General features: G+C 39.1%; 1 protein-coding gene across 1 annotated transcript; it reads left to right on the top strand.

Moving 5' to 3' along the window:
- Positions 1-664: 664 nt before the first annotated feature.
- On the top strand, positions 665-2,485 carry LOC149084747 (uncharacterized). The gene has a single exon (XM_089235366.1). It carries the CDS (start codon positions 665-667, stop codon positions 2,483-2,485), a length of 1,821 nt encoding a protein of 606 aa, XP_089091492.1.
- The last annotated feature ends 16,745 nt before the right edge of the window (positions 2,486-19,230 follow it).

Here is a 19,230-nt window from a genome sequence, read left to right as displayed (position 1 = left end):
GCTGGTTTATGGGCAATTGTGCTTGGACTTACGGAAACTACGCTGTGACATTGTAGGAAACCTTGACATACGTCGCATTGGGTGACTAAATCTAAACGACGTCCGAAACGATGGTATCAGAATAGTTAGCTAACAGGAAGACGATTCCCAATGCATTAAGATACGACGTGTCTCGTGGTTAATGATCAGTAGTTACGTCGGACGTAACGTCATGTTACGGGAATGCTGTAATTTGTTAAATCGCATGCTGGGGCCATATTGCAAAATTTCGTCAGGTCAGAATTTCGTATCTTCTTTAAAAGAGAGTGTAGTGCGTCGCGTCACATAAACTATTCTAATTAATGAAAGTAGAGGAAAAGAAAAATTTTTACATCAACTCTGACGACACCGGTGGGAGTCACGATCAGTTAGACAAAATACATTTTATTCCCAAGCACGCGTGTGATTATGTAGTACGAACGCAATAGTTACGCAGGTGGTTATTATTTTTGTAATTTAGCGTGAACCATGTGACCTTAACACTGTTTTTCTTTGTCGAAGTATATGGAGATCATACCCACACTCGATGTCAGTCTCATAGCGTTTCTTTAACGTCGGACCTAATCGGAATTAGTCGATTTGCTTCAGCTGTGTCTCAACGAGTCGGACTTCACCACGAGCAGCTATGGGTATCCTTCACAACAGCAGCAGCCTGTCCTTTCTGGTATTGCTCGCGATCGCAAATCTGTACTCGTCCTTCGGAGAGGAACGTGGAAAATGTGCAGCGAAACTGATCGACTGGTGTAAGATGCAGGACTTTTCGACGTTTACTGACGGGGAAATAATAAACTCCTGGGTCACAGACTTCAATGGGAAGAAATTCATGATTGTTTGCATTTACAAGAGAGTCTATGGGATGGTGTGCCAGAAGGTCACCTGCATAAACTCCCTTTGCTGGTATAACAGCGAACCGAATTCCAACACCTGCACATGGTTCGTTTGTTCGCCGAAATATGAAATGACTTTCAGAAGGAAACCATTGTTAACAAGCACCAACGACTCAGAGGTTTGCATGGCCAAGGATGTAATCATGCGTCGGATTGAGTATGATATGCAGAACGCCAAAAAAGATATGGAACAATCCGAGAAAGAAATGAAGGACGCCAAGAAAGAGATGGAGAACGCTGAGAAACGGATGAAGGACGCCGGAAAAAAGATGGAGGATTCGGCGAAACAGGTGGAGGACATGGAGAAACAGAAGGAGGACACCAAAGAAAAGCTGATAGACGTCAAGAAACAGATGGAGAACGCCGAGAAACGGATGAGGGACGCCGAAAAAAAAGTGGAGAATGTGGTGCAACAGGTGGAGAACATGGAGGAAAAGAAGGAGGGCGCCAAAGAAAAGACTGCATACGCCAAGGAAGAGATGGAGGACGCGAAGAAAGAGATGGAGGACGCCGAGAAACGAATGAAGGGCACCGAGAAAAAGATGGAGGCTGCGGCGAAACAGGTGGAGGACATGGAGGAACAGAAGAAGGACGCCAAAGAAAAGATGATAGACGCCAAGAAAGAGATGGAGAACGCCGAGAAACGGATGAAGGACGCCGAAAAAAAGATGGAGGATGCGGTGAAACAGGTGGAGGACATGAAGGAACAGCAGGAGGACGCCAAACAAAAGATAATAGATGCGAAGAAAGAGATGGAGGAAGCCGAGAAACGGATGAAGGACGCAGAAAAAAAGATAGAGGATGCGGTGAAACAGGTGGAGGACATGGAGGAACAGAAGGAGGACGCCAAAGAAAAGGTGATAGATGCCAAGAAAGAGATGGAGAACGTCAAGAAAGAGATGGAGGATGCCGAGAAACGGATGAAGGACGCCGAGAAACAGATGGAGGATGCGGTGAAACAGGTGGAGGACATGGAGGAACAGAAGAAGGACGCCAAAGAAAAGATGATAGACGCCAAGAAAGAGATGGAGAACGCCGAGAAACGGATGAAGGACACCGAAAAACATATGGAGGATGTGGTGAAACAGGTGGAGGACATGAGGGAACAGAAGGAGGATGCCAAAGAAAAGATGATAGAAGCCAAGAAAGAGATGGAGAACGCCGAGAAACGCATGAAGGACGCTGAAAAAAAGATGGAGGATGCGGAAAAACAGGTGAAGAGCATGGAGGAACAGAAGGAGGACGCCAAAGAAAAGGTGATAGACGCCAAGAAAGAGATGGAGAACGCCGAGAAACTGGTGAAGGACGCGGAAAAACTGGTGGAGGTCATGGACGAACAGAAAGAGGACGCCAGAGAAAAGAGGATGTACGCCAAGGAAGACATAGAGGACGCAAAGAGAGACATAGAGGACGCAAAGAGAGACATAGAGGACGCAAAGAGAGACATAGAATACGCCAAGAAAGACATGGAGAACGCCAAGAAAGAGAAGAAGCAGGCCGAGAAAATGATGCAGGAAGCCGAGAAACAGATGGAGCTTTTCAAGACGAGAAATTCCTGAACCAAATGTTTGACGAAAAGAAGAACAAAGCCCTAAGACGTTGTGAACATTCGGATGTAATGACATACATTACCACGTCTGTCGTTCTGTCTGCGATGTCTCTTTTACAGGTATTTTTCACAACTTTTAAAAAGGTCTCAATAATGTTTAATGATTATATATCATCGGATACTGTTTTTCCGTCCGTAAAGTCACATTAATGTTTCACGTGACAACATGACAATGCGTATCGAAGAACATGATCCACGCTTTTCAGAATTCAAATTTTATATTTGGAATATATTTTCTCTTTCGTGTTCATGTTTACTCTGACAATTGGGTGAATTTTCAAATGTAATACAGTGGAGCCTCCCCTAACAGACACTACCCTTTAATCCCCGGTATCACGAAATAGGGGTTTAATGCATTTCACCCCCAGCTAGCGGACACTCTCGATAGCGGATAGTAAAATCAGGTATACTCTAATTATTTTTCCTAATTCTAGTTTATTAATTTTTATTTATAAATCGGGAATTCATCGTATTCAACTAAAATGAGGTTTAACCCCAAGGTCGTGTTGGTAAATACGACGAATCGTGAATTAATCACTTAATTAACTGAACATAACTATGGTCCAGGAATTCGAATGTTAATGCCAGTTTTGTTTGTTAATACGTGTGAAGAAAGCCAATATTACAAGACTGATAATGTTGTTATGGATGTTCTTATCTCTTTCACATTATTTTAATTTGATTTAATTTCCGTTGCAAAACATGCGCAGTGCACGTATCATGCACGAGTAAACATAATTAATTGGTTTAATGAGAAGAAGAAAGATTATAAAATTTTCCACATTTATCAGACTATTTGGGAATTATGCATATTTCCCGGTAAAAGTAATAAATGTGGTGTATTTAATAAAACTTTCTCTATATCGAGTCGATTGGTGATTATGTCATGATTGCCAATTGCTCCTTAAAAATAACTTTCGCACAGATTTTCTCCATTTTCAGAAACATATTTTTTTTCTCTCTTTAACTCTTCGGCAATCATGCTTTACTTACCACTTTCCTCATGTACATGATTACAACTGGTGCGCCACGACTTGGTTTGTACTTAATGGTGCCCAGAAATTGAAACATAAATGTAGATACATTTCATTCCACAAAGGTTCAATTAACCAATTATATTGGAGAATTTTTTTTTTGTAACGTGGAGGGATGTCTTCGTTATTGATACTTTCTTGATGCTTTTTTGTTGTTAGAGGGGCCCAGAACTTTCGTTTGGAGGGGCACCACTTGCATTTCGGGGGGGGGGGGACCAAAATGGTCGAAGAATAGATTTGACCGTCTCCTTATAATGGAGCCAGAGCCGGTCCTAGAAATTTTGTTACCTGATGCGAATAATTTTTTAACGACCCTAAGATTCGACTATATGAGAAGAGTTTCCTTTCCTCACGTCTATTATCCTAATACAGTGGGCCACTATGAATCACACTGATGATTCAGAGCAGTGGTTCTCAAACTTTTGTCACGCGTGGCTCCCTCGCCGTGACAACGTTGAACTGCGGCTCCCGAGAACAGTCTAAAAATGAACCACTCTTTAAAGCATTGACTAGGCAATCATCAATGTCAACAGCTCGCCGCGATGTCCTTGACAAAGGTTGGTGTTGCTTCTAAGAGCTGCGATGACAAACACTGGCCAAACTCCATAGAAAAGACAGAGACAATAAATAACCCAAAAATTTAAGATGTTCTTTGTCTAATGAAACAAACTTGGCACTAATGTAGTGACGACGTTTCTGGCGATATTTTGAGATTATTAAATTTCTGGGACTGTCAAATTTATAATAGGGAAATCAGTAGGGTCAAAACAAGCAGAAATATTATTTTCGAAGATCACTGCAGAAAAATGGAATGAAGCTCGCGGGTTTTACGGCACCTTGTTTTCAGGAAGTGGAGTCCGCGTCAGACGATTCCGATAACAGATTGAAGGAGAACAGATATAGGTACGCAGCAGTGGCTCTCACACTTTCCTTACCCGCGGCTTCCTTGCTCAAGTCGATTCATCCATGACTTCTCAGAATAGTCTAACAAAGAACCATTTCAAAGCAACGAACTGGCGCATATGAATATCGCAGGCTCACCGCGACGCTCCCTAGAGGCCACGACGTGCAATTTGAGAACTACTGTTACAAAAATGAGTAGTCGAAACAGCACAAAGCTAGAGGCAGGCTTATCTCTAATATGGTGTTGGCCGAAAGGGTCATTTGTCGGAAGATGATGTAAATTTATTCAGTAAATGATTACTTGAGAAGAAAAAATAATTACAAAAAATTATGTACACTGCTAAGTTCATCAGAAATCGATACAGATGGCAGCACATCAATGCTACCTCCATTAACCCTAAAATTGGCTGTTTTTTTTTGTATTTTAGGCACAGCCACATGTTCCCTTTCCATGCGTACTATCGTGCCTCAAAAAAAAGAAAAAAAATACATACCAGCCCCCCCCCCGAAAAAATGTCTATCTGCCCAGGGCCGGAAATTGTGAGGAACAGGCTCTGAATTCATGAACTGATGACGAATGAAAATGATCCCGCAAAAGTATTCATGGACCCCGGGGGTTCGTGGACCGCAGGTTTAAAAAAAAACTGCACTATATAATTCACCAGGCGCGTGAACAAAAATTTAAAAAAAATATTCATAATTTTTAAACACGTTACAAACATTAGATACACTTAAACACATTGGCGTACGCGTACGTTAGGGACTGCGAAGTTTACCCCTTCCCCCTTGCTTGAGCCAAGGTAATATGGTGTATTTCTCAGTAAAAATATGGAAGGCAGATGGCATCACTAGCAGAAAGCGAAACCAACCCCCGACAAGATAAATATGTTAGGGCCACACATACATGTGCCAATTCGTTAGCAACTCATGAACTTCGTGTATGATCTTGATCAAGATGCACGTCTTGAAGTTGAGTTAAGCTGGCATGCACCCTCATTCTCGACAATTATATTATATATTGTGCATGTTAATTTACATTATTTATTCTTACATACATAATTACTGTATATAACTACGTACACACACACACACTACATGATACACATACATCAAAAACTTTCTTTTCTCTTCTTAGGGTCCCGTATGGCAGTCATAAACCGCGTGATGGCAGTCATTAAACGGCAAAAACTTACATTTTGGTCTGGTTTGATAATGGACACTGCCGGTAGGCGAACACCTCTCACTCAAGAACACTTTCGAAGGCTATTGAAAGGCTTCGATGTATTTGGAAATATATCGAGGGCACTTCACGTTATAGCGGGCAAACATTTCGGTCTCGTAGGGTCCGTTATCGAGAGGTCCCACTCTTTCTGTTTTGCAACTTTTCGGAAGTTTTAAACTTTGACGAAGTCCAAGGTTTTAATATACGCTGCTGGCCACCCAAATTGCAACACCAAGAAAGACAAGAGATATCGCAACAATATTTATTTTGTAGATAACATGTTGACCAAGCATCAAATGATTAAATTTATAGACTTCTGTGAAGTGTGGTTCCTGCCAAAATCAGTAGCCAGAGTAGCCGCCATTGTTGGAGATCACCGCTGCCACACGCCTCGGCATTGATTCAAAGAGACTTTGGATGTGTTCTTGGGGTACAGCAGACCAAGAGCTTCCACGCGTTGCCAAAGTTGATCTGGTATGGCAGCTGGGGATGTAATCTGGGTCAATCGTTGAGCAACCATGGACCACATGTTTTCTATCGGCGAAAGATCCGGAGAGCGAGCTGGCCAGGGAAGCAATTCAATCTGGCGATTGACGAAGAACCTTTGGACAATGCGTGCCACGTGTGGTCGCGCATTATCCTGTTGAAATATGGCTGTGGGCAAGCCCTGAAGGTAAGGAAGGACAACTGGCTCCAACACCTCGTACTAGAGGAGTGCGAGAGTGATATCCAATACCGCCCCATACCATAATACCCGGTGCAGGGCCAGTGTGGCGGTGCATAACGCAGCTGTTCAGCATCCTCTCTCCACGGTGTCTCCAGACTCGAATCCGACCATCGTGGTGTTGCAGACAGAAGCGCGACTCGTCAGTAAAGACAATTTCATTCCATTGTGCCGTCCACATCCTTCTTTCATCGCACCATTGGCGGCGGAGACGTCTGTGGTTCTGCGTCAAGGGTAGACGAAGCAATGGACGTCTTGCGGACAGACCACTCTGCTGTAAACGGCGTCGAATGGTACGCGCAGACACTGGATGATGCGGTACAGACTGAATGTGCTGTGCTATGGTTCGTGATGTGGCTGAGCGATCCGTCACTGCCATACGCACAATACGCCTGTCATCACGTGAAGTGGTGCACTGAGGTGAATGCGATCGAACAAGTCGGTCCGTCGTACCCTCCTGCATCCAACGATCACATATCCGCATTACAGTTGTTTGGTTTCGTCCAACACGACTACCGATTTCCCTGAAAGATAATCCACAATCTCGGTAGGCCACTATCCTTCCTCTGTCGAACTCGAATACTTGATCAAAAGATGATCGCTGTTTTCTACGAGGCATAATTGATCGTTTTTTTGAAAAAACCACAAGAAAAACACAATTGCCGTACTTCAAATCGTCGAAATCTCCAAACCTTAAATAGCGCTTTGAAGTGGCGCCACAGGCGCGCGTGATGTGCGTCTGCGCTGAAATTCTAATCATTTGCATATCTCACCTCCGCTAATGCATGTTGTGAATTTCATATTATTTGCATGCTTCCTTCAGGGTGTTGCATTTACGGTGGCCAGCAGTGTAATTTCAGAATTTATTCTGGTTTTTCATAGTTAATAGGATTATGCAACAGCCTTGCTAATGTACTAATTGTGGTTAAATATTTTATAAGGTCGTACATATATTTTTAGTTTTTTTTTAGCCGAACAAAGTAAACATACATATACAGGGTGATTCAGAAAAGATGGAAAAAACTTGGTGGCAGTACATACCAATGCAAACAATTGTCATCAAAGAATGCATGGCCTACCATGAAACAGCCGCTCCGCAAACTTTAAAACGGCATTCCAGTTGAAATTTATAGGGAGAAAAAGAACACCACATTCATGCAAATGTAACCTGGGGAAGAAGAACCGTATGCAAATCTGCGACACAGTGAAAGAAGGCGTGGACGCCAGTCCTGTGAAGTTATTCCAGCGTGCAACCGTTCTAACAGTTGTAACGTACGGGATAATGGTGCAATACTGAAAAAGCAGACATGCATTTCATTTACGGAGCTGCAAACGAAAGTACCAAAGAGGCAGCAGGAACGTACAGTGAGCGTTTTCCCCCCACAAGCGGTTGCCCAACCCGAAAACATTTGCACGCTTGCATCGGCAGCTGTACGCAGATTTGCATACGGTTTCCTCTTCTTCCCCTGGTTACGTTTGCAATATGCACGGTGTTCTTTTCTTCCCGATAAATATCAACACGAATGCCGTTTTAACGTTTGCGGAACGGCCATTTCGAAACGCGCTAGCGCGTTTGCGTTTCATGTTAGACCATGCATTCTTTGATGGAAATTGTTCGTAGTACCACCTCTTAAAGAGTTTCCCATATTTTCTGAATCACCCTGTATATATGTGTAAATACAAACATGAAAAATTGCTCAGTTGACATACGCCGAATTCACGTATGGTCATATAATCACATGCATTTTTCAGTTGATTAGCAGGAATGGTTATATATATATATGTATAGTTTAAATTAACTTGCCATTTATTTATTTTTTTTTACAATGATTTATTTTGTGTTGTTTCATGATCTATTGTTGTTGTAATATGGATTCTAGACTAGTGCTTATTGAGAGTATGAGTATATTGTGATTGGATCTTATGTTATCATTTGAGTGTGTTGTGTATGATTAATTGCATGATATAAGTTCATCATTTTTCGGGCGGTACATCTATAACTCTTTCGGAATAACGTTTTATTTGTTTTTGGCACTTAATATATGTTATTCAATCTAGATGAGGTTCTATTTTGTTTTATTTCTAGCCATTTATTGTATAAGAATGAAAATTTTATTAGTCTATAAATATAGTTTTGTCTTATAGTTAGTATGTGACATAATTGTTTGCTGTGGTGTGTTTGTTATTCCGGATCTTATTTTATTATATATATATTTAGTGTTTGTATATTTGTTTGATAAGTATCTACTCAAGCAGTGATTCCATACGTTACTATTGAATATTTGCATAAAATAAATCTTTTAGGAAGTTATTGCCGATTGTGTGTTTTTTAATCTATGTATATAAAATGGCGGCATAATATATTCTTAATTTCTTTATTATTTTTTCACATTGCGAGTTCCATTTTAGGTCATCTTGTATTATTATTCCTAGGCAGTTTTATTCATGAACTCTATCAATTTCGTGGCGATTACATTGTGAAATATTTTGACATGGATTTTGGTTTCTCGTGTTAGTTAAATTATTTATATTTCTCGTTTTAAGCATATGTATTTTGTTTTCTGTATAGTTAGTTTAAGTTTATTTTTCTTAAGCCAGTTGTTGATTTTGGAAATAGGTCCTCTTCGACTTTTTTTTAGTAAATTTGTAATTTCGGTATCTTCAATATACACTACTACTACTACTACTGTATATTGAAGATACCGAAATTACAAATTTACTAAAAAAAATCTTCGATATACAGTATTGTGTCGTCTGCGAAAGAAATTAATTTGTCATATATATTCAGTATGAATATGTCATTTATGTAAACAAGAAACGAAATCGACCGATCCCTGGGGCACTCCTTTTTTTGCTTCTAGAAATGTACTGATTTCTTCAGGGGTCAATTAAGTATTACGTCAGCATCGATGATGCGGCGGGGGTTTACGATTTGCTCACTTTTAATGACAAGAGGGGACGGGCGGTTTGGATGATGCTTTACGTCATCAACCCTCCTTTATGAAGATATGAAATATTCTTAATGGCATCTTACTCGGTGCGAGATGTTCAGGAAATGTGTCCGGGCTGCTTAAGTGATATTGTGATATGGAAATGTGTCCGGGCCGCTGAAGTGCTCTGGAACTGTGCAACGCATCACTCAAGTGATCCGTAATTATATGCCGCGGATCACACTTAAATAATCTGAGAATGTGCTGCGGATATTTGAGTGACGTAAAACCGCACTGGGGGCCTTGTTAAGTGCTCTAAAACTACGTCACATGTCACTCAAGGGATCTCTAAATGTGCCACGGATCCTTTAAGTGTTCTGGAACTGTATCGCGGGTTACTTAAGTGATCTTTGAACGGGCCGACTTCAGTGATCTGAAAATTTGCCACGGGCCACTTAAATGCTCTGGAATTATGCCACGGGTCATTTAAGCGATTTGTAAATGTACCGCTTAGTTCATTTTTACAAAATTGGGCTTCAGGGGGCAAGCCACATCACATAACCTTCGGGGCCACATTTGGTTCGCGGGTCAAGGGTATACCGTTTATGGCTTAAGGGGGTGTGTCGCAATGAATTTCTTAAAGAGTAATTTTGAGTTCTTACCCTTCAAATAGCACTGAAATTAACAGAAATCGGTTATAATCACATATAAAGATATTTTCTTTCGAAATTTTAGTTTTTTTTAAAGTGGTTTTTACATTTAAAAAATAGTTTTTTAGTCTCGGGGGGAGGTGCACGAGCCCCGCCCACCTCCAATCCCATATACGTTTCTGATCCCACCAATATGCGTTAGGAGGTGGGGGCAGTGATGACGAAATTTTTCTAACAAGGAGGAGGGGGTCAAAAATGTCTAAAAATTTGATGACGTGATACTTGAACGGCCGTCACCTATCTTAACTGCTTGTTTTCTATTAAAGTAATATGTTTTCAACCAGTTTAATATATTACCTCGTCGATGGAGAGAAGGGGAGTTGGATGATGCTTACGTCAACAACCACCCTTTATGGAAATATGAAATATTTCTAATGGCATATTACTCTGTGCGCCAAAAACGAGAAAAATCTTTCGATGGTTTGTCGGCACTTGAAGTAATATTTCCCCCATTGATAAGTGCCCTACAGAGCTTAATCTCTAAATGTTTCGCGGATCCAAGTGATCTGGAAATGTGTCCGGGCCAATTTAGTGCTCTGGAACTGTGCCACGCATCACTCAAGTGATCCGTAATTATATGCCGCGGATCACTTAAATAATCGAAAATGTGCCGCGGTGATGTAGAACCGCACTGGAGGCCACTTTAGTGCTCCAAAACTACGTCACATGTCACTCAAGGAATCTCTAAATGTGTCACGGATCGCTTAAGTGTTCTGGAACTGTGTCCCGGGTCATTTAAGTGATCTGAAAATGTGCCGCTTGGTTCATTTTTACAAAATTAGGTTTGAGGAGGGCAGGCCGCGTCAGATAATCCCCAGGCCCATATTTGATCGGCGGGCCAAGGGCCTTTATGAGATTTATCATTATATGGCTTAGAGGGTGGGTCGCAATGAATTTATTAAAGATAAATTTTGAGTTCATAGCCTTGCAACTAGAGTCACCGATTTGGGAATTCTCATTGACGAGCGACTTAAGTTTTCTGAACATTGTTCAGCGGTTGTCAAAAAATCGAATAGAATGCTTGGTCTCATTTTCAAAAAGGTCTCTTCGCGTTCTCCTAAAGTCATTCTTCCGCTTTTTCGAGGCTTAGTTCGTCCTGGACTGGAGTATGCTGTAAGGTTTTGGAGACCATACCTACAGAGGGACATAGACTTGATTGAAGGGGTGCAGAGAAGAGCTACGCGTGTCCTTATTGGCACACAGGGCTTGAGTTATGAAGAAAGACTTCATTTTTTGAATACGTTTACATTGGATGAACGCAGGTGTCGAGGAGATATGATCGAAGTGTTCAAAATTTTCAATGGGATGGATAGGATGGACCATGAACTTTTAGTACACCGCCAATCGACTGCTTTTACAAGGGGACATCAGTATCGATTGGTGAGGGACAATGCAAAGCTATGGTGTCGCAGGGATTTTTTCTCTAATAGGGTTGTTAATAAATGGAATAGCTTACCCCCGGAGGTAGTAAATTGTAACACAATTGACACGTTTAAAAAGAAATACGATAAACATGTTGGGGTAAATCGAGAAGCTATCCATTCTTAGAATAAGACAACCATAAGTATTCTTTATGGGCATTGTATAATATTTTATCATGTGTATATATTGTTTGTAAATTGTGTTAATTGCATTTTTAATTGGGTTGCTGTATTTTTGAAACATATGACAACCATATTTTTATGGGCATCTTTTTATCAGCCACCTCGTTGGGCATTTTGCCTGTTGTGGCGTTGTATTTGTATTTGTAAATAACATTGAAATTAACAGAAATTGATTGTAGTAACATACAAAGGATCGCCCTCTTCCGAAATTTCAAATTAAAAAAAATATATTCCTTGCATCAAAAAAAAAAAAAATTTTGATCATCGGGAGGGGGGGGGGACACTAGCCCCCTATGCACTCCCTCCCCCCGTGTACGTCTCTGATCCCACCAATATGCGTTAGTATTCAGAGGGGCAGATCTGATGACGAAATTTTGCTAACAAGAGGGGGGGGCAGAGTTGTGCTGACAAGGGGAAGGAGGGGGTCAAAAATGGCTGAAAATTTGCTTACATAATACTTGAACGGCCCCTAATGGAAATTTCTCAGTTAGTATCATTAGATCCACAGTCAAAAGCTCTTTTTAAATCCAGAAAAACCGTTATTGAATATTTATTACAGTTAAACCCGGTGTTCAAATAAATTACCCAGTTCAAAAATGGCCATTTCTGTATTTTTACTTTTTTGAAACCCATATTGGTACTGAAGTTGGTACTGGAGTAAATGAAAACAATGCGGCATTAAAATACGGGGCATATTCCCATCTACTCCTTCAATGTTTTTGAAAAATCGGACAAAGTTGGAATTTCAAATTGAAACAGAATTTACAGGATCCCATAGAGAAAAGACTAGACTTTTTTTTCCAAAATTTCCAAGATGTGGATGCAACTGTCTTTATAAGACAATCGTTCAAGACGTGTTCCAGGAACGTACATGGTTTAAGGACATTCATGACAACCTACTCATATGAAAAAAGACGAATTTGTATGTGCTTTTGGATGCGCAATCTTTCAAGCATTTGTTATAAGCATTGCACGCGCGCGTTTCAGCATGCGTATACTTTAAAGGAATTTCTTCCTGGGTCCACAACTCTTGTACAAAAAAAAAACCACCACGGAACATTTATAAATAAGCATTCCTAAAGTGTGTTAAATAATTAAATACAAATACAACGCCACAACAGTCAAGATTCACAACGAGGTGGCTGATAAAAGGATGTCCATAACAAATATGGATGCCATATATGTAGTAAAAATTCAAATTTTCGCATTTATATCGTTGATACGAAATTTACGTTAGTCCCTACGTGTGATATTCCAATGGATCATCGCATGCACCAGGATGATCCATAATACTTTATTAAAATGCATCGCAACGATAATACGGAGGCATAATAATAATAATCAGGATTTTATATACGTGCTGTATTACTGTTAATCATTTTAAACTATTTTGTACAATATTGCCCCGTACAATTTATATCAACAAATTATTTGCAAAAAATTATAGTTTTACGCAATTTTATTAGTGATTTTTATGCAAATTTAGAAAATAAAGTCCCGTCAAAAGTAGTTTATTGATACGCGTGTAGATGACAGTAAACAGTGTTTTTTTGTTTTTCTAGCTTTGTTCATATTTTTATACAACTTCTGTGTTTGAAATCCTTCCTAAACATGAAGGTATCGCTCCTCAGATGGACGAATCATTTAGTGATATAGTCCTCAGATGACGAGAAGAGTTACGCGAACCCCCCTCTCTGGAGAGGGTCCATTTCGGCGCGGGGAAAGGATAAAAATTATCCCGGGTTGCCAGTAAAGGCTGTCTTGGCGCAAATCTCTGTTATGAAGGTATTCTTCACGCTCGAGTGAGCTGCGCTTTTTGTGTTGGCGTTTGTTAAAAAGATGTTCTCGAAAATTGTTATAAATTCTGGAAGTAAATAAAAATTTTTAATTTAAAAAATTTGAATTTTTATTAAATTTAATATTTTGAACTAAAATATTTGATGCAGAAAAAAATTCGAAGGGAGTCGTGATCATTCAGTAATAAAGGGAGTAAAATTACTTTAAATTAATAATTAAATTCCCAAAACAATAAAATAAATTAATTGTTAAATTACTTTAAATTAATAATTTAATACAAAAGGAGTATTATTAATATTATAATAATAATTTATTACTACTGTAAATTATATGGCATTTTCTTAAGTTTAATTTCTATACCGCAGCAAGTGAATGGCACCTGCTAGCAATTAGACATTCTTCTTCTGTTTACCTTCTCTTATAGCCATATCATCTTTTTTTTTCCTAAAGATTTTTTTCTTTTTTATTAAAGATGACACTGTCGAACAGCCGATGTTTACGCAAGAAAAACACTGCGATGACGACGTTATCGAGAGCAGTGCCGTGCCGCTTTTAGTGAAATTTCTAGGAGGCCAAAATAGCGCTAAAGATGCCAAACGGGAAAGCGCCGTTGCTAATGCGCTATTCTCGATGGGCAGTTAGTTGCTTTACCTAAAACTAAATAATAGAATCGTCCAACGTGACGTAACGTGACGCAGCCAGTGTTCTTCTCGTGATCGGTGGACTATACTTCATATATAGGTGCAGTTGCGCCTTCCCCCCCGCTGAACTACGTATTTTTTTCTAGCTCTGATCCACTAACGACTAAACCTAGGGCCATGTCCTCACGCAGTGATCATTCTCAAATATTTGCTTCCAATGTTTCCCTCTCCCTGCTGTAATAAAGCGACAGCAGCATAGGAGGGTTACACACTGGCCCAGATTGGCCTCTGTTCCTTAACAAATATTTGCTGGTAAATCCTGCGGTTGTTTCTTTCGACCAGCCTTTCCTTTTCTATCTTTGTTATTCAGGAGAAATAAATAATGATTTTTACCGTGAAAATGGGCAATTTATGCACATAGACTTGCCACAGTTCAAGTGTTAAAACTTCTGATTCAACTAGGTTTCAATTATTTATAAATTGATTTATATATAAATAAATAATTATAAATAAATTTATTTATAAATGAAAAAACTTTACGTTTTATACGATTGTGTCATTTAAGTTTTTGATGTTCTCGTGGTAAGCATCTCTCCACGCACTGATATTGCGTGCGTTAATCTTGATTGGATCCATGCATGGAAGGCTGTCTTAAGGAGTTCCGTAATTATGACGTGTTTCTTAAACTGTACAATACTGCAACTTGTTTTCTAATTTATCTAAAATCATTGTTTTAGCGACTATTCCATTTCGGATCGTCTTCTATAATAACTCCTAAAAATAGGTATATTCTCTTACTCTTTCTATATGATTTTATTTGAGGAACATGATTGAGTTATCGAAGGTTCAAGTAAATGAGCATTTCAAAGTAGCGCGCAGAGGGAGCCGGGCATTTCTTGGCTCTCCCCATTATTATTATTATTATTATTGTGTGAACGGCCTTACTTTACTGTCATTTTTGAATAGCATTACCCGACGTCCTCTTTTAGGAGGAAATGTCCTACTACTTAATGTCATTTCAAGCGTCCTTTTACGTTTTGGAAAATTCACCTTTTGTCCTCCTTTTCATGTTTCCGGAATTATTCCCTTTTTTTTAAGGGAGGAATTTTTTTTTTCACTCTGAAACATATATCTCTCTATTGATATGAGAGTGACCCATCGCCGTTGAAATTCCAAGAATACAAGAACCAAAAGTTGCCTCCTGGCAAGGCAGATGCTATTGCACTTCAAAAAAGCAGCTCTGGAAGAAGAAAACTGCAACATCTATTTTAAGAGTACCATTGTTTGCTCAACAACAAAAAATGCCGTGAACTGAAAATGAGGAGGGAAGTATGCTCTTCAAACCTTCCCTAATGGTGGTGGTACTGACAGGGTTCCATCCGGATGATTCTCAATATATTTTGATTTTTTTAAGCAAAAAAATTTACTACAGTGAGGCCCTGCATTAGGTTGTGGAAGGCCAGGGGGAAGGGTCACCCCTCTCATTCAGAAACAAAGAAAATAGAATACAAACAATACACTCAATGCCGATTCCTATTCCTTACCTTCGCCAAAAAAAACCAACGTTCCGGAAAGGAAAAAAAGGCCAGAGGGTAGAGCCCAACGAGGCTATGAAAGCTTTCAGAAAAGGCAATAAATGTAACAAAAGACAAAGCTCTTGGCCAAAGAAAACCCTCACCGTGCTTCAGCAAACGCCACAGAGTAATAAAATTGACCGGACAGTAGAACCTTTTCATTATAAGGTAATTAATTGTAAATAATTCCTTAATTGTCTGAGTAGTTTCAGTATATTTAGAAGACACCAACGAATAAGGCAAATACACAAAATATAATAAAAGTCCTAATGTATTTCAACACCAATTGGTGTTGAAATACATTAGGACTTTAAGGGACTTTAGGAGTCCTAAATACATTAGGACTTTTATTATATTTTGTGTATTTGCCTTATTCGTTGGTGTCTTCTAAATATTCTTGGGCAAAGTGGATCAACTCTTCTATAGTTTCAGTATACTGACACTGCTCAGACCAATGTAGCACCCATTCTAGGGGACGTCTTCTATTGAAATTTGGTGTATGCGCTATATGGGTCATTGTAAAAAAGAAAATTCAATAAAAAAGTGCCACTTTTTCACCTGGTGGTCGAAAATTAAACTTTTTTTATATTTCACAAAAATCTCTCTCATAATGATATCCCAAAATTTTGGCTGCAATCTGATAAGTAGTTTTTGAGGAAAACTATTCACACAGTACACGGGAACTTTAATTACAATCACCCTGTGTATTGTACTTTACATCCGTTTTAAATTGCGAAGTATGTATTCGAATTATAGTTCCATGCATAGGCGTACGCAGAATTTTCTCGGGGGGGGGGGGGTTCAAATTTTTTTTCTTCCCAAGGGGGGGTTTACGTTTTTTCCAGCAAAATAACACTATAATCTCGGCTTGTGGGGTTCCCTCCCCCAATTTGCGTACACCAATGGTTCCATGTACCAAGTGGCAAAATATTCGAATTCACAAGTGCACTTTAAATTACTGCACCTTTTAAATAAGTATTTGCATGTGCCACTTTCTGATACCATGGCGTGACACTAGCAGGGCCGTAACTAGGCAACACCCCCCTTCCCTCCATAGATAAGAAAGCCTCCACACTGGAGTCGTGACGTCACGGAGTGGAGGCTGATCGCGGTAGAACTCCTAAATATATAAACAGTCACGTTTTCTACAGCTCTTATAGATGAACTGATAACTTCAGAATAAAACAAGAAAAAAAACAACACACAACTTCAAATTACAAAAAATTTGCATATTTATTACAAAAAAATTAAAAAAATTTGTAGAAAATTGCCACAGACATCATCTTAGAAATAATTTTCAGAAAGTAGTAAAAATTCACATTTAATGTATGGAATATTTAATTGTGTTGCTTGATTCTCATCATACAATTTTCTCAACGTTGCAAATGAAGCACATTTGAGCTTCTTCGATGCCCTCTCCTCAAAATATGGATAATATAAAGAAATTTCACAATTATTCTGGTTAATTCAGTTATTTCGGACACAGTTCACAATATGTGACGTTTGTGTTCAACATAAACTAACAACTCATTCGAAATATCCTCACATACATCGAATAAGTGATTAAGACCACCACTATCAGATTCTTTTACATTTAAAGCACATTTCAAAACACCTTCGAGATCATATATATGAATCAAAAATGGGAATAGTTTTGTTAGTTTGACATTTTAATGAAAGCATTTCATGAGGGTATTCATACATGTAAATATTTTTTACATTAATCATGAAATTTATTTTACATTAATCGTCAAACTTTATTTAAATAAGAACAGACTAGATATAAGAGTGTACCAAACAGTCCACGATATTCTATTACATGGCTGGACAAATCCCAGGTGCCAGGTCGCCATGGCGACTGAAAAATTGATATTGGCACCTAAAATTTTTTTTGTGTGTAGTTACTAAATTTCAGGTTGAGTGAGTGCAGCACAAAATTTTGGACTTTAATAGCAGTATATCTGCAACATGAAAGAGGGTCACTATGCCTTGAAAAAGTAAAAAAAAACCATTATTTTGGACCTTTTTCTCTTCGGGTAAAAAAATTTTGAGCACCTAAAAAATTGTTGGGAGTGCCTAGATTTTTTTGCAACTTGTGTGTCCAGCGCTGTCCTATTATTTGATAGTATAAATTATTTTCTTATTTATTTGATAACAGTTTGCAAACAGCAGCATGAATCCCAAATCTAATTAATGAAGTCCCGGAGAAATTTTACAAGATCTTCAACAGTGATCAAAAACGTGTATTGAACTGCCCGAGTGCAATGGGGGGCTTTGCCTTTTCGTCATATAATCCTTGATCAATCAAATTTCTGATTGCTCCTTTTGCGATATGATTTTATACAACTTTCTATGGTTATTTATTATCCGTGCCGGTTGCACTTTGATTTTAACTTGATTAATTTGATTCTTCGATTTACATAATTTTTGATTTCCTTGCATTATATATAATCTTTGACATATCAATAAATTTTGGTTTTACCGGAGATGCCCTGGTCCCCCCGAAGTACTTACGTTGCTTCTTGCGACAGAGCCTGGGTGTCTCGCGGTTTCTCCAGTTCTCCAGTTTGCAAACAGGTGATCGAGATCTTTCTCTGTGTAGATTCTTCTACATTTACAATAAAATAATTGAGATCATTTATTACTGACTTGATAATATGAATGAGAAAAGTACTTCTCGTCTTTCAAGTTTTTTACACTGACAGCATATCCAAAAGTCGTAAAATAGAACTTTTGCTTGTAGGCCAGCCATTCCCGTTAGGGGTTGAATCTTTTAACTATAGCTGTAGAAATGCACTCTCCATCAAAAAATAAATAACGCTCTAGTAACGAATAGTTGAGTCACCACAAGGGAATGCGCAGGCGCAGTTGTATACTGGAGTGAGAACAAAATCCTGTAAGAAAATACAGTTTAAAATAATATTCTCACATAGGATTACACAGTTTTATATCTCATTACATATTTTTCATTACATATTTTATCTATAGGTGGTGTTGAACTAGGCTGAGGTTCCGAGCCGAATGAGGGAGCCTGAAAAATAGTGTACACTTATTTTTCATAATTTTTTCACCTTTTAAGGTCCCCCCGAGAAAATGTCCGTTCCGAGCCCCAAGAATTCACGCTGTTTCCCTGCATAGGCCTCTCGCCAATGTGATTTTTCCAAGGCTTCCCCTCCCCCCGACCCTGAGGGCTCGGGGCCTTCAAGGGAAGGGGGCCACACAAGCGCGAGAATCAATAAAGATTTTCGAAAATTTGCCAGCTCGGGACAGGAAACTCAATTGTCCGGTGGGGGAGGGGGGGCAATTTCTTTCCATGGGCCTGAGAATACATAATTTACTTTGTATGATCAGTCCAGTCAGTATGCAATACCCGTTGCCGTTGCCGTTGCTAGTTGATGCGAAGTACCGAGCACTGAGCTCTAGTCTTCTTCGTCTTGGTTTCTCTACTTAGGTAGACATATTGATCAGTCAATGGCAAAATGGTTGCTTAAAAACAACCACTAATACATTTTTTTTTAATTACATATAACCCTTTATATATAAAATATTCTCACTA

This window comes from Pholcus phalangioides, unplaced genomic scaffold (genome assembly GCF_987345545.1).
Source record: "Pholcus phalangioides strain wild (caught in Gottingen) unplaced genomic scaffold, Ppha-v1.0 ptg000008l_1, whole genome shotgun sequence".
NCBI classification, from domain to species: domain Eukaryota; kingdom Metazoa; phylum Arthropoda; class Arachnida; order Araneae; family Pholcidae; genus Pholcus; species Pholcus phalangioides.
This window is presented reverse-complemented; position numbering and strand designations above follow the sequence as displayed.